The 25,307-nt window shown below is 46.5% G+C and overlaps 2 protein-coding genes across 2 annotated transcripts; one reads left to right on the top strand and one right to left on the bottom strand.

Annotated features, from left to right (window-relative positions):
* Window positions 1-6,683: 6,683 nt before the first annotated feature.
* On the bottom strand, window positions 6,684-16,290 carry LOC129710990 (lamin-1-like). Its single transcript, XM_055658325.1, has 5 exons — window positions 15,698-16,290; window positions 11,759-11,837; window positions 10,975-11,086; window positions 9,379-9,501; window positions 6,684-7,170 (listed from the first exon to the last, which is right to left on the bottom strand). Exons 1-4 carry the CDS (start codon window positions 16,166-16,168, stop codon window positions 9,390-9,392), a joined length of 774 nt encoding a protein of 257 aa, XP_055514300.1. The 5' UTR covers window positions 16,169-16,290; the 3' UTR covers window positions 6,684-7,170; window positions 9,379-9,389.
* A 1,877-nt stretch (window positions 16,291-18,167) lies between these two features.
* LOC129710994 (golgin subfamily A member 6-like protein 2) lies at window positions 18,168-23,582 on the top strand. The gene is made up of 4 exons (XM_055658328.1): window positions 18,168-18,483; window positions 19,121-19,199; window positions 22,088-22,197; window positions 23,166-23,582. The coding sequence occupies exons 1-4, from the start codon at window positions 18,277-18,279 to the stop codon at window positions 23,301-23,303; spliced, it is 534 nt and encodes a 177-aa protein (XP_055514303.1). The 5' UTR covers window positions 18,168-18,276; the 3' UTR covers window positions 23,304-23,582.
* Window positions 23,583-25,307: the final 1,725 nt, after the last annotated feature.

A 25,307-nucleotide genomic window follows, 5' to 3' on the forward strand; every position in this document is an offset into this window, starting at 1 on the left:
GTCAAGAGTCAAGGATGCTTTATTGTCACATGTCCCAGAGAGAACACGGTGGCGCAGCGGTAGAGTTGCTGCCTCACAGCGCCAGGGACCCAGTTTCTATCCTGACTACGGGTGCTGTCTGTACGGAGTTTGCATGTTCTCCTTGTGACCCACGCGGGTTTTCTCCGAGATCTTCGGTTTCTTCCCACACTCCAAAGACGGGCAGTCCAAATCTGAGGAAGGACATTATTGCCATAGAGGGAGTGCAGAGAAGGTTCACCAGACTGATTCCTGGGATGTCAGGACTGTCTTATGAAGAAAGACTGGATAGACTTGGTTTATACTCTCTAGAATTTAGGAGATTGAGAGGGGATCTTATAGAAACTTACAAAATTCTTAAGGGGTTGGACAGGCTAGATGCAGGAAGATTGTTCCTGATGTTGGGGAAGTCCAGGACAAGGGGTCACAGCTTAAGGATAAGGGGGAAATCCTTTAAAACCGAGATGAGAAGAACTTTTTTCACACAGAGAGTGGTGAATCTCTGGAACTCTCTGCCACAGAGGGTAGTCGAGGCCAGTTCATTGGCTGTATTTAAGAGGGAGTTAGATGTGGCCCTTGTGGCTAAGGGGATCAGAGGGTATGGAGAGAAGGCAGGTACGGGATACTGAGTTGGATGATCAGCCATGATCATATTGAATGGCGGTGCAGGCTCGAAGGGCCGAATGGCCTACTACTCCTGCACCTAATTTCTATGTTTCTATGTTTGTAGGTTAATTGGCTTGGTGTAAATGTAAAACAAATGCCCCTGGTGTGTGTAGGTTAGCGTTAATGTTCTGGGATCGCTGGTCGGCACCGAGTCGGTGGGCCGAAGGGCCTATTTCCGTGCTGTATCTCTAAACTAAACTAAACAAGCTTGCATTTTTAAGTAGGGTTTCGGCCCGAAACGTCACCTATTTCCTTCGCTCCATAGATGCTCCAGCCATTTTGTGTACCTTGCATTTTTAAGTAAGTCCTTACATCTTTTAAATTAATTATCTTCTTTTCATTAGAAAGACTTTAAGTTTCTGTTTCCTCGTCCACTGACATGAGTCATAGCATCAGTAGTTCCAGCATCTGCAGTTCCTTCTTAAACACTATGAGTCATCAACTTTTGTCTTCTCCAAACAGTGATGCAATATAGTCAGTAAAGATTGTACCATCTTAAATGTCATCCATGTCTTTCTTTCTGTCTCTGATAAATGATCATTGACTGATAATACTTCTCCCTTCATGGATCAAGAGTGTTTTATTGTTGTGTGTCCCAGATGGAACAATGAAAGTCTCCCTTGCTGCAGCTCAACAGAATATGGAGACACATATGTAAATATGTAGATGCTACCTAACCTGCTGGAGAAGGGTAATGACGTTGGTAACCTTTTGACGTAACAAAAGGGTAACAACATTTTGAATGTAACATTGGTGACATTTCAAATCGGGATCCTTCTTCAGACTGAGTCAATGCATAGGGAAATAAGGGATATGTTTGTTGGTGAGGAGGCAACGTTCATTCCATCAGGACGCAAGCTACCCAGGCGGAATATGAGGTGTTGTTCCTCCAATTTCCGGTGTTGCTCACTCTGGCAATGGAGGAGACCCAGGACAGAGAGGTTGGATTGGGAATGGGAGGGGGAGTTTAATAAGGGATATAGCTGGCGATGGAGAGATATAGATAGATAGATATGCCATTTATTGTCACTATACATGTACAATGAGATTAAAAGCAGCTCGTACTCAGTGCATACATATAATTTAGTACAAAAAACAAATGAATGAAGGATTTGCAAATAAGTAATGATGATAAAGACACAGGCCATTGTGAGCTGTTTCCTGGGTGAGAAAAAAATCGAAGGTAGACAAAAATGCTGGAGATACTCAGCGGGTGCAGCAGCATCTATGGAGCGAAGGAAAAGGTGATGTTTCGGGTCTTGTTCCTATTCCTTCGCTCCATAGATGCTGCCTCACCCACTGAGTTTCTCCAGCATTTTTGTCTACCAGCATTTGGTGTCTATCTTTTGTGATAATCTGTTGATAGCGTTGGTGAGCAGGAATATTAGTTGTAGTTTGCAGTGATTGGAACATTGATGTAACAGTGCAGAGGGTACCAGACAAGGATGAGCCCTTTCACCAACGTTATTTGCTTTCGCCATAGAACCTCATACTGAGAGTATTAGGTCACATTCGGGCATTTACAGATATAATACTAAATAGACCACCAATAAGATCTCGTTATATGCAGATGACGTACTTTTATACATTAAAGGTCTTTATTCTCTGGAGCGCAGAAGGTTAAGGGGGGATTTGATAGAGGTCTTCAAAATGATGAGAGGGATAGACAGAGTTGATGTGGACAAGCTTTTCCCTTTGAGAATAGGGAAGATTCAAACAAGAGGACATGACTTCAGAATTAAGGGACAGAAGTTTAGGGGTAATATGAGGGGGAACTTCTTTACTCAGAGAGTGGTAGCTGTATGGAATGAGCTTCCAGTGGAAGTGGTGGAGGCAGGTTCATTGGTATCATTTAAAATTAAATTGGATAGGCATATGGATGGGAAGGGAATGGAGGGTTATGGTATGAGTGCAGGCAGGTGGGACTAAGGGAAAAAAATTGTTAGGCACGGACTTGTAGGGCCGAGGGCCTGTTTCCGTGCTGTAAATGTTATATGGTTATATGGTTATTACTAATCCCCAAGTTAGTATCCCAAATGTACTAAACGTTATAGTTTTTCAGGTTATAGAATAAATTGGATTAAAAGTGAAATTATGCCAACAAAAGTTCAAGACCTTTCCCAACTCCAAAAAATTCCTTTCAGAATTGTTACCGAAAAGTTTAGATATCTCTGCATCTACTTGACTAGAAAACTCTCCTCTCTATTTAAAGCAAACTTCCCACCATTAATTACTAAACAATATGCCCACATTCAATTTTGGAAAACACTTCCTATCTCCCTTATAGGTAGAGTAAATGCCATAAAGATGATCTTCCTTCCGCAACTCCGATATTTATTTCAATCAATACTGATATATCTCCCTAAAAGCTTTAAAAAAAAAATTGATTCTGCTATCACTAATTTTATTTGGGACTACAAACCCCATAGAATACGCAAATGACACATGTGCAAATCCAAAGAAGAAGGAGGGCTAATTTTCTTTTTTATTACTGGGCAACTAACATTAAAAACATAATCTTCTGGATGGACGATACATGTCAACATGTAAATTGGTTAAAAATGGAGGGGGAAGATTGTTTGACTTTTAATATAGGCTCGATCCTCTTATCTCCAATATATTTGAATAAGTCAATGCATGAGCAGAATTCGATAATACACTGCACCCTATGTATCTGGAAACAGTTGAAATTAAGTCTTAAACTGAGAAACTGGTCTCTCCTTCTGCCTATTGCAAACAATCCCTAATTTAAATCGCCTATTTTAGATAAGGTGTTTGTTCAATGGAAAAACCTGGGCATTAATACTATGGGAGACCTTTATATGAAGGGGACTCTCACCTCTTTTCAAGAGGATAATTACAGTAGAAATACCACTTGAATGCAAACAATCTTTTTAGATACTTTCAAATCCGAGATTATGTGAAAACACACACACATCGCAACAATACTGGCAACATCGTCCCCACGGTAAGGGTAAGCTCCTGTCCGAACCAAATACCCTGGGTAGACAGGTCCGTTCGTGTGGCCTTGAATGCTCGCTCCGCTGCCTACAACTTGGGCCTGGCATCATGAAACATGGACGTCTACAAGGCAGAGTCGTACCGACTGCGAAGGGCGGTGAAGGATGCAAAAAGGAGGTACAGGGACAAGATGGAGTCACAGATGGAGCAGCAGGACACCAGACGCCTGTGGCAGGGGCTACGGATTGTAACCAACTACCGGAGCACCCCTCCCTCATCCGCCAGTGCCGACACCTCCCTAGCTGATGACTTGAACTCCTTTTACGCTCGTTTCGAGAGGGGCAACACCACCCCAGGTCTGCCGACTATCGACAATACCGCCAGTGGGCTGGCTACCGAAGCTGAAGGGAGGAATGTGCACACATTCTCGCTGTCCGAGCACGACGTGAGGAGGGCACTGACACGGGTGAACACGAGAAAAGCTGCAGGCCCCGATGGCATCTCGGGGCGAGTACTCAAGTCCTGTGCTACGCAGCTAGCTCCAGTGCTCACTACATTATTCAACCTCTCCCTGGACAAGTCCGTGGTCCCTGCCTGCTTCAAAAAATCCATCATTGTACCGGTACCAAAAAATGCCTCCCCAGCCTGCCTGAATGACTACCGTCCGGTGGCCCTTACCTCGGTAGTCATGAAATGCTTTGAGAGGCTGGTGAAGAAACACATCTGCGCCTTCCTCCCTCGGAACATGGACCCGTTGCAGTTCGCATACCGTCCGAACAGATCCACGGACGATGCGGTCTCCCAGGTCTTGCACACCGCTCTCTCTCATCTGGACAGCCAGAAGGGGGGCTACGTGAGGATGCTGTTCATAGACTACAGTTCAGCCTTCAACACGATAGTCCCCACCAGACTGGCCGGGAAGCTACTGGAATTGGGACTCAACACCTCCCTGTGTGCCTGGGTCCTGGACTTCCTCACCGCCAGGCCCCAGGTAGTCAAGATGGGAGGGAATACATCGAAGACCCTCACCCTGAGCACAGGATCGCCCCAGGGTTGCGTCCTCAGCCCCCTATTGTACTCCCTGTACACACATGACTGTGTGGCTAGGTTCAGCTCCAACTCCAACTCAATAATTAAGTTTGCTGATGACACTGTGGTGTTGGGCCTGATCTCAGACAACGATGAGAAGGCCTACCGGGAGGAGGTGGCTGGTCTAGCACTCTGGTGCCAGGAGAACAGCCTCCTCTTGAACATCAAAAAAACGAAGGAGCTGATCATGGACTTTAGGAGGGCACATCATCCGAGGACGTACACTCCATTGAGGATAAATGGGGATCCTGTGGATAGGGTGAACTGTTTTAAATATCTGGGAGTCCACATCTCTGAGGATATGACATGGACATCACGCGCCTCAGCACTCGTGAGTAAGGCAAGGCAGCGCCTTTACCACCTCAGGCAATTGAGGAAATTCAGAGTGTCTCCGAGGATCCTCCAGCACTTCTACGCAACGGCGGTGGAAAGCATCTTGTCCGGGAACATTACCATCTAGTTTGGGAATTGCTCTGCCCAGGACAAGAAGGCTCTGCAGAGAGTAGTGGGTTCGGCCGAACGCACAATGGGAACTTCACTCGCCCCCCCTGCAGGAACTATATATCAGGAGGTGGCCAATAAAATCATGGGAGACCCCTTCCACCCCATGCAACGGACTGTTCCAGCTGCTACGGTCAGGCAAACGCCTCCGTTGCCATGCTGTGAGAACGGAGAGGTTGATGAGGAGTTTCTTCCCAGAGGCCATTCGGACTGTAAACTCCTATCCCACCAGGGACTAACTCTACTGAACCTTTTTCCTTCCAATATTTAATATGTAAAAGAATGTGTGTGTTTATGATTGTATTTATAGTTTGTTTGGTTGTTTGTCTTTTTGCACAAAGTCCGCGAGCATTGCCACTTTCATTTAACTGCACATCTCGTATGTGTATGTGACAAATAGACTTGACAAGATTGCCCTATTATGGGTCCAGATATATTAGACGATTGTTTGAATAGACTTGCCAATACAAGTAAGTTGATTATCTTACATTTATAACACTCTATTAAATATTGATGCCCACCTTCTGAGACTTATAGGCGAGCATGGGAAGATGAGTTGGGTTTACCCATTTCAAAAGATATGGGAGGAAAGCCTACTCTACATACATTACTGTTCTTTAAATGCCAGGCATTGTCAGATACAATTCAAAATATTGCAGAGGCTATACTACTCAAAGACCAAAATAAATAAGATTTTTCCAAGTCTCCCCTATCTGTGATAAATGTCACATCCAAGAAGTTCGTAACCCATTCCTTTGTACCCTATATAAAAATACAAAACTTCTGGATGGGAATATTCAATATCATTTCTAAAACAATTAAAATTCAATTGAAGTCAGATGCAAAATTAATAATTTTAGGAATGTCAGAGGGCTGCTCTAAATTAACGACATTTCAAAGACATTTCCTCGACTACGGCTTAATAACCGCGAAAAAACATACTCGAATTGTGGAAAAAGCCAACAGTCCCCACAGTGAAGATGTGGATCACAGAAATGACCGAGACACGACATCTAGAAAAAATAAGGAATGTTTTGGCTGGTAAATCTGGCTGATGGATTTAAGAGAGAGTTAGATAGAGCTCTAGGGGCCAGTGGAGTCAAGGGATATGGGGAGAAGGCAGGCACGGGTTATTGATTGGGGACGATCAGCCGTGATCACAATGAATGGCGGTGCTGGCACGAAGGGCCGAATGGCCTCTTCCTGCACCTATTTTCTATGTTTCTAAATCAGACCAATTCTCCTAAAACATGGTCTCCTTCCACAGAATTTCTTCAACAATAGAATGGTCGAACACAAATTGAAAACAGACGCTTGGGATGGGTGAGGGGGGGGGAGAAAGGATAGTGGGACATATCTCCGTCTTCCGCTACTTCCCCCCCTCCCCCCCCCGATTCACTTATCAATTTATAAAATATTATAAATGAAGCGGAATGAAAATTGTATACTTGTTATGCCGATTGCTTTATTCTGGTACAATCGCTTCTAAGAAAATAAAAAATACCAAAACCAAATAACAATGCAGAGGGCGGTGTGATGTGGGTACAAGGGTGGTGGACGTGAGGTGTAACGTCTATAACAGGGAAGGCGAGGGAACGGGACCAATATCCGCGGTGGTTCATTTCCCATTCCGTGCCCCCACGCCTCTACGCATCTCCACATCACCGCACCCTTGCCACCCAACCAAGCCTGGCTTGCAGTCTCATTGCCAACTCATTGAACAAGGGCGTGCCAAGGATGCTGGCCATGGCTGAGGTGTCACTGGTCCATTCACACCTCAGCAGAACCGTTCAGGTGAAGCAGGACTGCGGGGAAAGATCTTCACGACAAAGTTCTCTCGAGGGTCAGTCACATCTAGAGGATCATCATTCTGTTTATAACCACCAACCACTGCCTTCCCTCCAGACAGGAGTTTCTCCAACCTTCAAGGTCAGCCTTGGGATTTAAAGGACACAACAGGATGTTAAGACATTTCTATTTTCCTATCACCTCATAACCTCCCTGTCCCTCCCCTCAGCCTGAGGAAGGTCCCGACCCGAAACGTCACCCATCCTATCCCTCCAGAGATGCTGCCTGGCCCGCTGAGTTACTGCTCCAGCACTATTATCCTCGGTGTAAACCAGCATCTGTACCTCCATTCTACACATCCTCCTGATCTTTAATACAACCCTTGTCGCATAACCGACCAAGATGTCTACTCAACGAGTGAGGCAGCATCTATGGAGCGAAGGAATAGGTGACGTTTTGGGTGGAGACCCTTAAGGGTGAGGCAGCATCTATGGAGCGAAGGAATAGATGACGTTTCGGGTCGAGACCCTTAAGGGTGAGGCAGCATCTATGGAGCAAAGGAATAGGTGACGTTTCGGGTCGAGACCCTTAAGGGTGAGGCAGCATCTATGGAGCGAAGGAGTAGGTGACGTTTCGGGTCGAGACCCTTAAGGGTGAGGCAGCATCTATGGAGCGAAGGATAGGTGACGTTTCGGGTCGAGACCCGGAAGGGTCTCGACCCAAAACGTCACCTATTCCTTCGCTCCATAGATGCTGCCTCACCCTCAAGGGTCTCGACCCAAAACGTCATATTTCGTGCAACCCTTCTTGCATAGCCGACCAGGATGTCTACTGACCCGACCTCTCCCAACAAGCATTGCCGACCCCCAGCTCCCCATCCTCCCTGCCCACATGCCCCCCACAAATCACCCACCTCCCCCCCCAGTTCACTTCAGTTCAGGGTATGGTCGCGTGTACAGAGGTACAGTGAAAAGCTTTTTGTTGCGCGCTAACCAGTCAGTGGAAAGATAATACAAGATTACAATCAAGCCATTTACAGTGTACAGATACATGATAAGAGAATAACGTTTAGTGCAAGGTAAAGCCAGTAAAGTCCGATCAAGGATAGTCTGAGGGTCACCAAAGAGGTAGATAGTAGTTCAGCACTGCTCTCTGGTTGTGGTAGGATGATTCAGTTGCCTGATAACAGCTGGGAAGAAACTGTCCCTGAATCTGGAGGTGTGCGTTTGTTTTCACACTTCTGTACCTCTTGCCTGATGGGAGAGGGGAGAAGAGGGAGTGACCGGGGTGAGACTGGTCCTTGATGATGCTGCTGGCCTTGCCGAGGCAGCGTGAGTTGTAGATGGAGTCGATGGAAGGGAGGTTGGTTTGTGTGTGTGATGGTCTGGGCTGCGTCCACAAGTCGCCATCCCAAGGATTCCCTCCCCCACAACTATTTCCACCCCCCTCCCTTGCATAGGAGCAGGGAGGTTCTACTGCAGTTGTACAGGGTCTTGGTGAGACCACACCTGGAGTATTGCGTACAGTTTTGGTCTCCAAATCTGAGGAAGGACATTATTGCCATAGAGGGAGTGCAGAGACGGTTCACCAGACTGATTCCTGGGATGTCAGGACTGTCTTATGAAGAAAGACTGGATAGACTTGGTTTATACTCTCTAGAATTTAGAAGATTGAGAGGGGATCTTATAGAAACTTACAAAATTCTTAAGGGGTTGGACAGGCTAGATGCAGGAAGAGTGTTCCCGATGTTGGGAAAGTCCAGGACAAGGGGTCACAGCTTAAGGATAAAGGGGAAATCCTTTAAAATCGAGATGAGAAGAACTTTTTTCTCACAGAGAGTGGTGAATCTCTGGAACTCTCTGCCACAAAGGGTATTTGAGGCCAGTTCATTGGCTATATTTAAGAGGGAGTTAGATGTGGCCCTTGTGGCTAAGGGGATCAGAGGGTATGGAGAGAAGGCAGGTACGGGATACTGAGTTGGATGATCAGCCATGATCATATTGAATGGCGGTGCAGGCTCGAAGGGCCGAATGGCCTACTCCTGCACCTAATTTCTATGTTTCTATGTTTCCCCTCCCCTCACTCCCTTCCGAACCCCTAGCCCACAGCCCTTCCCCAATCAAACCCATACTATCACTAACTTTACCACACCCACCCCCCCACACCCACCTCCCCCCCCTCCCCAACAATCTCTACATCTCAACTCCCCCCCCCTCACCGCTTCCAAGATTGAATGGCGGAGTAGACTTGATGGGCCAAATGGCCTAATTCTGCTCCTAGGACTGATGAGCCCTGCACCCACTCACACACCCTCTATCTCCTCCCTACTGTGTATCGGTTGACCCATCAACTTACCATTCATGTCATTAGAAGCAATAGCCTAGGCGCCAGCCCAGGGAACAGCCCAGGCCCCAAGGCATGTCGAACCACCATTTGTTATAAAGCTGCGTATCACATGCTAGATTCGGGCACTTTTGTCTGTAAGAAATAAATGCAGGTAATTCTGAATTAACTCCCAATTATTTCAAAATGGAGGTTGAAGAATGGTCTTCCTGAAGCCCAGCTTTGGTCTGGCCTTAAATGAGCCAAACTCTCAGGGCAATTCCCTCCGTGACCCATTACGGGCGGCACGGTGACAATATACAATGGGTGCAGGAGTAGGCCATTCGGCCCTTCGAGCCAGCACTGCCATTCAATGTGATCATGGCTGATCATCCACAATCAGTACCCCGTTCCTGCCTTCTCCCCATATCCCCTGACTCCGCTATCTTTAAGAGCCCTATCCAGCTCCCTCTTGAAAGTATCCAGAGAACCAGCCTCCACTGAGGCAGAGAATTCCACAGACTCGGCACGGCGGTAGAGTTGCTGCCTTACGGCACTTACAGCTCCGGAGACCCGGGCTCGATCCTGACTACGGGTGCTGTCTGTACAGGGTTCGTCTGTTCTCTCTGTGACGGCTTGGGTTGTAGTTTAGAGACACAGCGCGGAAACAGGTCCTTCAGCCCAGAGTCGGCGCTGGCCAGCGATCACCCACCCGTACACTAGCACTATAACCATATAACCATATAACAATTACAGCACGGAAACAGGCCATCTCGGCCCTACAAGTCCGTGCCGAACAACTTTTTTTTTTTCCCCCTTAGTCCCACCTGCCTGCACTGATACCATAACCCTCCATTCCCTTCTCATCCATATGCCTATCCAATTTATTTTTAAATGATACCAATGAACCTGCCTCCACCACTTCCACTGGAAGCTCATTCCACACCGCTACCACTCTCTGAGTAAAGAAGTTCCCCCTCATATTACCCCTAAACTTCTGTCCCTTAATTCTCATGTCCTCTTGTTTGAATCTTCCCTATTCTCAAAGGGAAAAGCTTGTCCACATCAACTCTGTCTATCCCTCTCATCATTTTAAAGACCTCTATCAAGTCCCCCCTTAACCTTCTGCGCTCCAGAGAATAAAGACCTAACTTATTCAACCTATCTCTGTAACTTAGTTGTTGAAACCCAGGCAACATTCTAGTAAATCTCCTCTGTACTCTCTCTATTTTGTTGACTATCTCACACACCACGGACAATTCACAACTTTACATGAGCCAATTAACCTGCACATCCCTGGGATGTTTGAGGAAACCGGAGCTTCCTGTGAAAACCCCACGATGGTCACGGGAAGAACATACAAGCTCTGTACAAACAGCGCCCATGGTCAGCATCAGCATCAATCCCAGATCTCTGGCGCTGTAAGGCAGCAAGCAACTCTACTGCTGTGCCACCATGCTGCCCTAGTGCTCCAGTTTCCTCCCACATTCCAAAATCTTGCAGGATTGTAGGTTAATTGGCTTCGGTAAATTGTCCCGAGTGTGTGGGATAGAACTGGTGTACGGGTGGTCAAAGGTATTTAATTGTACCCAAAGTCAAATTCTATTTCATAAAGGCACAAGGACTTACGGAAGATACCAAATGTTTACTTTTTGGCGTTCATTGTTTTCCAAACCGCGCTCCAATCCTTGCACCCGTTCCCCGTGCTTCCCGCTCTCAGTCTGACTCCCATCAAGATCATCTATCAAAAGAAGAATTTGAAGATTGTGGATTTGGAGAGAAAGGATGGAGCTTCTTTGAGCTGAAACTTTGCTCCCTGGATATTTCAGCTTCCTGATGAGTTTTAAAACATACTATCCCCCTCCCGAAGGGCCCGGCTCCACGCTGTATGACCCCATCTATGACCTTCTTATGTCAGCTGTGACAAGTGTGTGGGTGACAAGGGGTCACAGGGAGAAGGCAGGAGAATGGGGCTGAGAGGGAGAGATAGATCAGCCACGATTGAATGGCGGAGTAGACTTAAGGTCATAAGTGATAGGAGTAGAATTAGGCCATTCGGCCCATCAAGTCTACTCCACCATTCTATTATGGCTGATCTATCTCTCCCTCCTAACCCCATTCTCCTGCCTTCTCCCCACAACCTCTGACACCCGCACTGATCAAGAATCTGTCTATCTCTGCCTTAAAAATATCCACTGACTTGGCCTCCACAGTCGTCCGTGGCAAAGAATTCCACAGATTCACCACCCTCTGACTAAAGATGGCCTCATTCTGCTCCGATCACTAATGAACATGACCCCCTTCTCCGACCCACCGGCTTAGCATCAAATTTTATTCAACATATACATTTCTCTCTAGTACTTAGGGAACATTCTCCAAGGCGCTATGCAAATGCAATTGTTGTTGAACTGACCTTGCATTTTGTCATTTTTGGATTGCAAGTCCTGGTCCTGAACTTGCGGTTTTTTGATCACCTCATTCTGAGCAGAAATCTGTTTAAAAAGACACAAGAAAATACTGAAATGTAAAAAATAAGACTTTGCTTAAAGTATTTCTCTGGATCAGTTTCTTCCCAGCTGTTACCAGGTAACTGGCCCATCCCGCCAACAACTGGAGAGTGGTCCTGAACTAACATCTACCTCATTGGAGACCCTTGGACCATCTTATAGGGAGGTTTCCCGGCAGTCGGGTCACGACCCATGACCCGTACTGTTGCTAGGCTACTCCAAGTGGAATACACGCGATGTACTGCAGGTAGGCACTGACCATTGTTTCCAGCGTAGCGGGCCTGTTAAAACCCGCCGAAATTGTCAATTTTTGCGCTGTGAATAATGATGGAAATCGGGATAAACGTGAGAGACATTTAGCCTACTTCAGAATTCCAAAAGTGAGGAGAAATAACGGTAGATAGAAGTGAGAGCGGAAGGGACAACAACAGCCAGATTGCTTGGCGAACATTGGCCGTTTGCTCACTGCATTTCATCAACTAAGGCATTATTTGTGTTATTTTTTGGCATCTAAAAAGTTTCAGAAGTGATAAATCTGGCTGTAAATTTTTTTAAATCGCCCATGATTCCCAAGTGGGTGTTTACATACAAAATGAAAACGCATCTGAAGAATAATATACAACCAGATTGATCACTTCTGACTTTTAAGATACCAAAGGAATCAAGAAAAAACACAAATCATGCCTTACTGTTGATGAACTGCAGTGAGCAAACGCTATAATCCCCAATATTTTCAATTCCGATATCTGCACAGCCAATGTTCGCCAAGCACTTTAGCTGCTGTTGTCCCTTCAGTTCTCACTTCTCTTTACCTTCATTTCGCTTCACGTTTGGAATTCTGAAGTGGGGTACATGTCTCTCACACTTACCCCGACTCCCACAGTTTTTTTCAGCGTAAAAATTCAACATTTTGGCTGTTTTTAAAAGGTAGGAAAGTACGTGTTTCTTGCATTAATAACATATACCGGAAGTTACGGATGTCCTCCAGATGGATTGAGCTGCTCCGTGCGTCAAGCCCTATGACCCAGTGACCTTACGTGCAACCCCCCCTATAATCCGACTTTACTGGCTTGCTCTTGCACTAAACGTTATTCCCTTATGTATCTGTACACTGATTGTAATCGCGTGTTGTCTTCCGCGACTGGTTAGCACGCAAAAAAAGCTTTTCACTGTGACAATAAAATCTCAAGGACGTGCAGGTTTGTTGGTTAATTGGTATCATTGTAAATTGTTCCTAGTGTGTGTAGGATAGTGTTAGTGTGCGGGGATCGCTGGTCGGTGCGGGCTCAGCGTAACTCCCTCACTACTGAACAAAGAGGACTATGAAGGCATGAGAGAGGAGCTGGCCAAGGTAGGCTGGAAAGGGTTCCTTCCCAGAGGCAATTCGGACTGTAAACGCCTTTCTCACCAGGGTCTAACTCTACAGAACGTTTTTCCTTCTATTATTTATTATGTAAAACAATATGTGTGTTATGATTGTGTTTATAAATTGTTTGGTTGTTTTGTTGTTCCGCGAGCATTGCCACTTTCATTTCACTGCACATCTCGTATGTGTATGTGACAAATAAACTTGACTTGACTTGACTTGACTTGTTCCTAGCAGGAATGACGGTGGAACAGCAATGGCAGGAATTTCTGGGCATTATCTGGAAAACGCAGGATCATTTCAATCCAAAAAGGAAGAAGGATTCTAAGGGGAGTAGGAGGCAACCGTGGCTGACAAGAGAAGTTAGGGGTAGAATAAAACTAAAAGAAAAGATGTATAACACAGCAAAGAGTAGCCGGAAGCCAGAGGATTGGGAAACTTTCATAGGACAACAGAAGGAAACAAACGAGCAATGCGGGCTGAAAAGATGAAGTACGAAGGGAAGCTGGCCAGGAATATAAAGAAGGACTGTAAAAGCTTATTTAGATATGTTAAAGGAAAAAGAGTAGCAAAGTCAAATGTGGGTCCCTTGAAGGCAGACATGGGTGAAATTATTATGGGCAACAAGGAAATGGCAGAAGAGTTGAACAGGTACTTCGGATCGGTCTTCACTAAGGAAGACACAAACAATCTCCCAGAAGTACTGGAGGACAGAGGATGTAAGGGGGTCGAGGAACTGAAATAAATTTTCATTAGGCGAGAAATAGTATTGGGTAGGCTAATGGGACTGAAGGATGATAAATCCCCTGGGCCTGATGGTCTGCAAACCAGGGACCTCAAGGAGGTGGCTCTAGAAATAGGGGACGCATTGGTGATCATTTTCCAATGTTCAATACATTCAGGATCAGTTCCTGTGGATTGGAGGATAGCTAATGTTATCCCACTTTTCAAGAAAGGAGCGAGAGAGAAAACGGGGAATTACAGACCAGTTAGCCTGACTTCGGTGGTGGGAAAGATGCTGGAGTCAATTATTAAAGAGGTAATAATGGGGCATTTGGATAGCAGTAAAAGGATTCCTCAGCATGGATTTATGAAAGGAAAAATCATGCTTGACTAATCTTCTGGAATTTTTTGAGGATGTGACAAGTAAAATGGATGAAGGGGAGCCAGTGGATGTAGTGTATCTAGACTTTCAGAAAGCCTTTGATAAGGTCCCGCACCGGTTACTGGTGACTAAAATTAGAGCACATGGTATTGGGGGTAGGGTGTTGGTGTGGATAGAAAATTGGTTGACAGACAGGAAGCAAAGAGTAGGAGTGAAAGGGTCCTTTTCAGAATGGCAGGCAGTGGTGAGTGGAGTGCTGCAAGGTTCGATGTTGGGGCCGCAACTGTTTACCATATATATTAATGATTTGAAAGAGGGAATCGGGAGCAACACTAGCAAGTTTGCAGATGACACAAAGCTGGGTGGCAGTGTGAAATGTGAAGAGGATGTTAGGAGGTTGCAGGGTGACCTGGACAGGTTGAGTGAGTGGGCAGATGCGTGGCAGATGCAATATAATATAGATAAATGTGAGGTTATCCACTTTGGTGGCAAAAACAAGGGGGCAGATTATTATCTCAATGGGGTTAGGTTAGGTAAGGGGGAGATGCAGCGAGACCTGGGTGTCCTTGTACACTGGTCACTGAAAGTTGGTGTGCAGGTACAGCAGGCAGTGAAGAAAGCTAGTGGAATGTTGGCCTTCATAACAAGAGGATTTCAGTATAGGAGTAAAGAGGTTCTTCTGCAGTTGTATAGGGCTCTGGCAAGACCACATCTGGAGTATTGCGTACAGTTTTTGGTCTCCTAATTTGAGGAAGGACATCCTTGTGTTTGAAGCAGTGTAGCGTAGGTTCACAAGATTGATTCCTGGGATGGTGGGACTGTCATATGAGGAAAGATTGAAAAGACTAGGCTTGTATTCACTGGAGTTTAGAAGGATGAGGGGGGGATCTTATAGAAACGTAAAATTATAAAAGGACTGGACAGGCTAGATGCAGGAAAAATTTTCCCAATGTTGGGCGAGTCCAGAACCAGGGGCCACACAGTCTTAGAATAAAAGGGAGGTCATTTAAGACTGAGGTGAGAAAAAGCATTTTCACCCAGAGAGTTGTGAATTTGTGGAATTCCCTGCCACAGAGGGCAGTGGAGGCCAAGTCACTGGATGGGTTTAAGCGAGAGTTAGATAGAGCTCTAGGGGCTAGTGGAGTCAAGGGATATGGGGAGAAGGCAGGCACGGGATATTGATTGGGGACGATCAGCCATGATCACAATAGCTGGGGGTGCTGGGTCGAAGGGCCGAATGGCCTCCTACCCCTATTTTCTATGTTTCTACGTTACTGTGTCATTAGTGCAGCGCTCCTCTAGGAGCTTTGCTCACAGCAAACATGTCCATTAGTGTAGCGCTCTATCGCCGCCTTTTCCCCGCAACCCGGTTACCTGCTCCCGCAGCTTGGCCGCCTCATCCTGCAGCTTGGCCGTCTCATCCTGCAGCTTGGCCGTCTTCTCCCGCTGCCCGGTTACCTCTGCCCTCAGCCCGGTTACCTCCACCCGCAGCTTGGCCGCCTCATCCCGCAGCTTGGCCGCCTCGTCCTGCAGCTTGGCCGCCTCATCCTGCAGCTTGGCCGCCTCGTCCCGCAGCTTGGCCGTCTTCTCCCGCTGCCCGGTTACCTCCGCCCGCAGCCCGGTTACCTCCGCCCGCAGCTTGGCCGCCTCATCCCGCAGCTTGGCCGCCTCGTCCCGAAGTGTGCCCAGCTCCCCGGACCCGGGCTGGTGCTGCTGCTGCTGGTGCTGCTGCTGCTGCCCGCCCTGAACATGGACGTAGAGGTACAGGACGCAGAGGCACACGCACAGGAACAGGATGAGCGACCACGGTCCCTGCAGCAGGTGAGAGACCCGACCTCTCCACATTCTTCTATCCGCCGGCTGCGTCCTTTCAGCAACAGATCATGTGCTGAGCCGCGGGAGTTTGGAGGCGGTCCGTATCTCCTCGCTTGTTCTGAGCCAGCTTCCACTTTTGACGCCCAGAATTAGCCTCCGCTGACAGATTAAATATGCAGGAAGGAACTGCAGATGCTGGTTTAAACAGATGATAGACACAAAGTGCTGGAGTAACTCAGCGGGACGGGCAGCATCTCTGGAGAGAAGGAACGGGTGACGTTTCGAGGTCAAGACCCTTCTTATTATCACCCATTCCTTCTCTCCAGCGATGCTGAGTTACTCCAGCTTTTTGTGTCTCGGCAGATTGTCTATGAGGAGAGTCGAGGACTTGAGGTCACAGCCTCGAAATTTTTAGGATGTTCTTATAGGAAGGAGATGAGAAGGAATTCCTTTAGTCAGACGGCTCGACTGTAATCATGTACAGTCTTTACTCTGACTGGTTTACACGCAACTCTGAATAGTAGAGTAGACTCCTGCTATTTCAGGTTTATACGCTCTAGAATTTAGGAGATTGAGAGGGGATCTTATAGAAACTTACAAAATTCTTAAGGGGTTGGACAGGCTAGATGCAGGAAGATTGTTCCCGACGTTAGGGAAGTCCAGGACAAGGGGTCACAGCTTAAGGATAAGGGGGAAATCCTTTAAAACCGAGATGAGAAGAACTTTTTTCACACAGAGAGTGGTGAATCTCTGGAACTCTCTGCCACAGAGGGTAGTTGAGGCCAGTTCATTGGCTATATTTAAGAGGGAGTTAGATGTGGCCCTTGTGGCTAAGGGGATCAGGGGGTATGGAGAGAAGGCAGGTACGGGATACTGAGTTGGATGATCAGCCATGATCATATTGCATGGCGGTGCAGGCTCGAAGGGCCGAATGGCCTACTCCTGCACCTAATTTCTATGTTTCTATGACTCAATGGGCTGAATGGCCTACATTTACCCATATGGAGCTAGTAGCACAACATGTTTTGTAGACTGGCTGTGTCACCTTCAGTTCTGGCCCGTGTGCGGTTTATTATAGGAAACGAAACTTCAGTCTGAAATGAAACTGAAACTTAAGACACACACAGTGCCAGACATTGACGAAATCTAGCTGCAGGTGCTATCAACGCCAAAGACTATGATCAACACTGACTGGGGACATGGGTGGGGGATAGAGCAGGTGTCTGCCATGCTTCCTGCAGCCCACCTTGAAATAGCAGGAGGCAATAACCGCATTTCACTCTCCTCCCTGCTCCTACCCCCCCCCCCCACGTCTCCAGCCCCCTCCCACAGACAAGCCTTCAGAAGATCATAAGTGATAGCAGTAGAATTAGGCCGTTCGGCCCATCAAGTCTACTCCGCCATTCAATCATGGCTGATCTATCTCTCCCTCCTAACCCCATTCTCCTGCCTTCTCCCCCCAAGCATGTTTCAGCTGAAACATTGCCCCCTGGATATCTCAGCTTAGTGATGAGTTTTAAAACAATAGCCAATAGACAACAGGTGCAGGTGTAGGCCATTTGGCCCTTCGAGCCAGCATCGCCATTCAATGTGATCATGGCTGATCATCCCCAATCAGTACCCCGTTCCTGCCTTCTCCCCATATCCCCCGACTCCACTATTTTTAAGAGCCCTATTTATTCTCTCTTGAAAGCATCCGAGCCGTCTGACTAAAGGAATTCCTTCTCATATCCTTCCTAAAAGAACATCTTTTAATTTCGAGGCTGTGACCTCAAGTCCTCGACTCTCCTCATAGACAATCTGCCGAGACACAAAAAGCTGGAGTAACTCAGCATCGCTGGAGAGAAGGAATGGGTGATAATAAGAAGGGTCTCGACCCGAAACGTCACCCGTTCCTTCTCTCTAGAGATGCTGCCCGTCCCGCTGAGTTACTCCAGCACTTTGTGTCTATCTTCTGTTTAAACCAGCATCTGCAGTTCCTTCCTGCATATTTAATCTGTCAGCGGAGGCCAATTCTGGGCGTCAAGGAGGAAGTGGACCATTTGGGGAGCTGGCTCAGAACAAGCGAGGAGATACGGATCGCCTCCAAACTCCAGCGGCTCGTCTGTTGCTGAAGGACGCAGCCGGCGGCTAGAAGAATGCGGAGAGGTCGCATCCCTCACCTGCTGCAGGGACCGTGGCCGTTGTTCGGCCTCTGCCTGGGCATCTTCTTTTTCCTGTCCCTCTACTACGTTTGGGGCGGGCAGCAGCAGCAGCACATCGAACCCGAGCTGCGGGATGAGGCGGCCAAGCTGCGGGATGAGGCGGCCAAGCTGCGGGATGAGGCGGCCAAGCTGCGGGAGCAGGTAGCGGGTTTGCGGGGGGAAAGGCGGCGATGGAGGGCTAGACTGGACAAAGTAGTGAGCAAAGACACTAGAGGAGCGCTACACTAATGGACAAAGTAGTGAGCAGATACTAGAGCGCGCTACACTAATGGACAAAGTAGTGAGCAGAGATACTAGAGCGCTACACTAATGGACAAAGTAGTGAGCAGATACTAGAGCGCTGCACTAATGGACAGTAGTGAGTAGAGATATTCACTATTGGAAAACCAATAACAATTGGCGAAAAACCAGTAAGGCAATAAATGAGGTTTTATTGTCACGGTGAAAAGCTTTTGGTGTGTGCTAACCAGTCAGCTGGAAGACAACACGTGATTACAATCGAGCCGCCCACAGTGTACAGATACATGATAAGGGAATAACGTTTAGTGCAAGAAAGCCAGTAATGTCGGATTATAAAATAGTCCAAGGGTCTCCAATGAGGTAGATGTTAGTTAGGACTGCTTGTGGGGGTGTGTGGCGTGTGGCGTGTGGCGTGTGGGGTGTGGAAGATGGGTCAGTTACCTGATAACAGCTGGGAAGAAACTGAACTCTTACAAAGGATCCGGAGAAATAGTCATATTTTTTACATTTCAGTATTTTCTTGTGTCTTTTTAAACAGATGTCTGCTCAGAATGAGGTGATCAAAAAACTACGAGATCAGAACCGGGACTTGCAGTCCAAAATTGACAAAATGCTAGGTCAGTCCCAACAACAATTGCAAATGTTACTAAGTGCTAGAGGGAAATGTATATGTTGAATAAAAGTTGATGCTAAGCCGGCGAGTCGGACAGGGGGGGTCATAAGTTCAGGGCTGGCCTTAGGAGTTGCGGGGCCCAATTGGGAACAATTTTGGTGAGCCCCAGGTTCCCAGCCGAGGTCTGTAGAATCATAGAAATACAAGTAAAGTCTTTTATAGACGTTATATCTCTATGGTAGATTGGAAAGTAATCAAAATGTGCGCTTAAAAAGTGCCTGCGACTTAATGGATCTAAGGTACACTTTAATATAAAATTGCATACATGTAAGCCTTCAAGTAACAAACAAAATGTGTAGATCACCTCTGAAAAGTACACAGTTACAATGCCACTTGTTTTAGTGACTGAAATGAAAAAATAATTAATTAACTAGATCCTGGAAAACCAATAACAATTGGCGAAAAACCAGTACAGGCATTAAATTTTGGGCTTCAGCCCCATCCTACCCTTTGGGTTTCTACCCCATCCTAACTTAGTTGTGTGTGTGTGTGTGTGTGTGTGTGTGTGTGGGTCTTAGTTGTGTGTGTGTGTGTGTGTGGGTCTTAGTTGTGTGTGTGTGTGTGTGGGTCTTAGTTGTGTGTGTGTGTGTGTGTGAGTTGTCTGTGCGGTGTGTGTGTGTGTGGGGGGGGGGGGGGAGGAGAGAAGGGAAAAGAGAAAGGAAGGAAGGAGAGAAGGGAGGGAGAGGGCCGGCGGCAGGAGCAGATGCCGGGGTTTGGGCGGACGCGTGTGAGCTGAGGCCGAGGTTTGTAAACGTTGCTCCAACCCCCGGCTCGGCCCTCCCTGTACAGGGTGATTTCACGAAAGGTCACTGGAGCGTAGATCCTGACCCTCGTGACCGCAAATTTTAACTGGAGTACACTCGTCACTTCCGGTACATGTTAGTGAATCTGAAAACACGCAATTTCACACCCGTTAAAAACCGCGAAAACGGCCAGTTTTTGAGCTGTAAATTACTGTGCCAGTCGGGGTGACCGTGAGGCACAGCTACCTAACTTTACAGTCCAGAAGAAAGATAAAAACTAAGGTAAATTCAAGAGGGAGCTGAAGGTGCAAAAACAGCGGAAGTGCTCAGCGGACATTTGCCGTGGAGATATAAAGATCCAAAATATCGGGAATTATCGCGTTTGCTCACTGCATTTCATCAAAAGTAAGGCATTATTGACGTTTTATCTTTATTCATTTGTTATATGAAAAGTTTTAAAAGTGAAAAATCCGTCAGTAAAATTGCAAAATCGCCCATGGTTCTCAGGTGGGTTTTAACATGCAAAATGAAAACGCTTCTGAAGCTACATTTACCATTTAAATAATCGTAAACTATCAATGCGTTTTGAAATAAATTTTCCTCAGATGCAAGCTAAGGAATGGGATAATTGTCAGCTGTTAATTGGACAAAATCAGGACATTTAATTATTTGCCAATATATATTTCTCAATGTTTCTTGTTTAAAGCCTGCACAGGCTTGTTTGTTATTAGATGATAAATAAATAAGTAGTTTGGGTGATTGTGCAGGTTTTAAACAAGAAACATTGAGAAATATATATTGGCAAATAATTAAATGTCCTGATTTTGTCCAATTAACAGCTGACAATTATCCCATTCCTTAGCTTGCATCTGAGTAAAATTTATTTCAAAATGCATTGATAGTTTACGATTATTTAAATGGTAAATGTAGCTTCAGAAGCGTTTACATTTTGCATGTTAAAACCCACCTGAGAACCATGGGCGATTTTGCAATTTTACTGACGGATTTTTCACTTTTAAAACTTTTCATATAACAAATGAATAAAGATAAAACGTCAATAATGCCTTACTTTTGATGAAATGCAGCGGGCAAACGCGATAATTCCCGATATTTTGGGTCTTTATATCTCCACGGCAAATGTCCGCTGAGCACTTCCGCTGTTTTTACACCTTCAGCTCCCTCTTGAATTTACCTTAGTTTTTATCTTTCTTCTGGACTGTAAAGTTAGGTAGCTGTGCCTCACGGTCACCCCGACTGGCACAGTAATTTACAGCTCAAAAACTGGTCGTTTTCGCGGTTTTTAATGGGTGTGAAAGTGCGTGTTTTCAGATTCACTAACATGTACCGGAAGTGACGAGTGTACTCCAGTTAAAATTTGCTGTCACGTGGGTCAGGATCAATGCTCCAGTGACCTTTCGTGAAATCACCCTATTCACCGTGTGTCCCGTGGGGAGAGAGAGGGGTGGAGCCGGGGCTGTGTGTGTGAAGCACGGTGACTGGAGGGGCGGGAGCGCTGCCCCGGGACCGCGAGGGAACGACCCACCTCCCCCTTCTCCATTCCCCCTCACACCCCCTTAGGTAGAGGGTGGTGAATCTGTGGAATTCTTTGCCACAGATAGCAGTGGAGGCCAAGTCAGTGGATATTTTTAAGACGGAGAGATAGATTCTCGAGCAGTACGGGTGTCAGAGGTTATGGGGAGAAGGCAGGGGAATGGGGTTAGGAGGGAGAAATAGATCAGCCATAATTGAATGGTGGAGTGGACTTGATGGGCCGAATGGCCTAATTCTACTCCTATCACTTATGACCTTAAGTCTACTCCCCCATTCAATCGTGGCTGATCTATCTCTCCCTCTCAGCCCCATTCTCCTGCCTTCTCCCTGTGACCCCTTGACACCCACACACTTGTCACAGCTGACATAAGACGGTCATAGATGGGGTCTTACAGCGTGGTGCCGGGCCCTTCGGGAAGGGGATAGTATGTATTAAAACTCATCAGGAAGCTGAAATATCCAGGGAGCAAAGTTTCAGCTCAAAGAAGCTCCATCCTTTCTCTCCAAATCCACAATTTTCAAATTCTTCTTTTGATAGATGATCTTCATGGGTGTCGGACTGAGAGCAGGAAGCACGGAGAACTGGTGCAACGATTGGAGCGCAGTTTGGAAAACAATGAAGTCCAAAACTCAAACCTGCGGAAGGAGGTAGCGGTGCAGTGAGGGGAGGTTGCGGGACATGGGGCTGTGGCTAGCGGAGCTGCGGGGAAAAGGCTAGTGGAGTGGACACTAGTGAAGTGGCGTTACACTATTGGGCAGTAGTGAGGGAGCCACACCGATTCCGCACCCAAGTCAAGTCAAGTTTATTTGGCACATACACATGCGAGATGTGCAGTGAAATGAAAGTGGCAATGCTCGCGGACTTTTGTGCAAAAGACAAACAACAAAACAACCAAACAAATTATAAACACAATCATAACACACATATTCTTTTATATAATAAATAATGGAAGGAAGGAAAAACGTTCAGTAGAGTTAGTCCCTGGTGAGATAGGCGTTTACAGTCCGAATTGCCTCTGGGAAGAAACTCCTTCGCAACCTCTCCGTTCTCACCGCATGGCAACGGAGGCGTTTGTCTGACCGTAGCAGCTGGAACAGTCCGTTGCAGGGGTGGAAGGGGTCTCCCATGATTTTATTTGCTCTGGAGTTGCACCTCCTGTTGTATAGTTCCTGCAGCGATCCCCGCACACTAACACCATCGTACACACACTAGGGACAATTTACAATGATGCCAAGCCAATTAACCAACAAACCTGCACGTCTTTGGAGTTTGAGGTTACATTGTCACAGTGAAAAGCTTTTGTTGCGCGCTAACCAGTCAGCGGGAAGACAACACATGATTACAATCGAGCCGCCCACAGTGTACAGATACATGGTGAGGGAATAACGTTTAGTGCAAGAGAAAGCCAGTAATGTCGGATTATAAGGTAGTCCAAGGGTCTCCAATGAGTTAGATGGCAGTTCAGGACCACTCTCCACTTGTTGGGGGTGGGGGGTGGGTCAGTTACCTGATAACAGCTGGGAAGAAACTGAACTCTTACAAAGGATCCAGAGAAATACTTTAAGCAAAGTCATATTTTTTACATTTCAGTATTTTCTTGTGTCCTTTTAAACAGATGTCTACTCAGAATGAGATGATCAAACAACTGCAAGATCAGGACCAGGACATGCAGTCCAAGATTGACAAAATGCAAGGTCAGTTCAACAACAATTGCATTTGCATAGCGCCTTGGAGAATGTTCCCTAAGTACTAGAGAGAAATGTATATGTTGAATAAAAGTCAATGCTAAGCCGGTGAATTGGAGAAGGGGGTCATAAGTTCATTAGTGATAGGAGCAGAATGAAGCCATCTTTAGTCAGAGGGTGTTGAATCTGTGGACAGCTGTGGAGGCCAAGTCAGTGAATATTTTGAAAGAGAATCTTGATCAATACGGGTGTCAGAGGTTATAGGGAGAAGGCAGGAGAATGGGGTTAGGAGGGAGAGATAGATCAGCCATGATTGAATGGTGGAGTAGACTTGATGGGCCGAATGATCCAATTCTACTCCTATCACTTATGACCTTAAATCTACTCCGCCATTCAATCGTGGCTGATCTATTTCTCCCTCTCAGCCCCATTCTCTTGCCTTCTCCCCGTGACCCCTTGACACCCACACTTCGGGAGGGGGATAGCATGTTTTAAAACTCATCAGGAAGCTGAAATATCCAGGGAGCAAAGTTTCAGCTCAAAGAAGCTCCATCCTTGCTCTCCAAATCCACAATCTTCAAATTCTTCTTTTGATAGATGATCTTCATGGGTGTCAGACTGAGAGCAGGAAGCACGGGGAACGGGTGCAAGGATTGGAGCGCAGTTTGGAAAACAATGAAGTCCAAAACTCAAACCTGCGGAAGGAGGTAGCGGTGCAGCGAGGGGAGGTTGCGGGACATGGGGCTGTGGATAGCGGAGCTGCGGGGAAAAGGCTAGTGGAGTGGACACTAGTGAAGTGGCGTTACACTATTGGGCAGTAGTGAGGGAGCCACACCGAGTCCGCACCCACCAGCGATCCCCGCACACTAACACCATCGTACACACACTAGGGACAATTTACAATGATGCCAAGCCAATTAACCAACAAACCTGCACGTCTTTGGAGTTTGAGGTTACATTGTTGCAGTGAAAAGCTTTTGTTGCGTGCTAACCAGTCAGCGGGAAGACAACACGTGATTACAATCGAGCCGCCCACAGTGTACAGATACATGGTGAGGGAATAACGTTTAGTGCAAGAGAAAGCCAGTAATGTTGGATTATAAGGTAGTCCAAGGGTCTCCAATGAGTTAGGTGGTAGTTCAGGACCACTCTCCACTTGTTGGGGGGGATGGGTCAGTTACCTGATAACAGCTGGGAAGAAACTGAACTCTTACAAAGGATCCAGAGAAATACTTTAAGCAAAGTCATATTTTTTACATTTCAGTATTGTCTTGTGTCCTTTTAAACAGATGTCTACTCAGAATGAGATGATCAAACAACTGCAAGATCAGGACCAGGACATGCAGTCCAAGATTGACAAAATGCAAGGTCAGTTCAACAACAATTGCATTTGCATAGCGCCTTGGAGAATGTTCCCTAAGTACTAGAGAGAAATGTATATGTTGAATAAAAGTCAATGCTAAGCCGGTGAATTGGAGAAGGGGGGTCATAAGTTCATTAGTGATAGGAGCAGAATGAAGCCATCTTTAGTCAGAGGGTGGTGAATCTGTGGACAGCTGTGGAGGCCAAGTCAGTGAATATTTTGAGAGAGATTCTTGATCAGTACGGGTGTCAGAGGTTATAGGGAGAAGGCAGGAGAATGGGGTTATGAGGGAGAGATAGATCAGCCATGATTGAATGGTGGAGTAGACTTGATGGGCCGAATGATACAATTCTACTCCTATCACTTATGACCTTAAATCTACTCCGCCATTCAATCGTGGCTGATCTATTTCTCCCTCTCAGCCCCATTCTCCTGCCTTCTCCCCGTAACCCCTTGACACCCGCACTTCGGGAGGGGGTAGCATGTTTTAAAACTCATCAGGAAGCTGAAATATCCAGGGAGCAAAGTTTCAGCTCAAAGAAGCTTCATCCTTTCTCTCCAAATCCACAATCTTCAAATTCTTCTTTTGATAGATGATCTTCATGGGTGTCGGACTGAGAGCGGGAAGCACGGAGAACGGGTGCAAGGATTGGAGAGCGGTTTGGAAAACTACAAAGGCCGAATCTCAAACCTAGACTATTCTCTGTAA

This window comes from Leucoraja erinacea, chromosome 29 (assembly GCF_028641065.1).
Source record: "Leucoraja erinacea ecotype New England chromosome 29, Leri_hhj_1, whole genome shotgun sequence".
In the NCBI taxonomy this organism is placed as follows: domain Eukaryota; kingdom Metazoa; phylum Chordata; class Chondrichthyes; order Rajiformes; family Rajidae; genus Leucoraja; species Leucoraja erinaceus.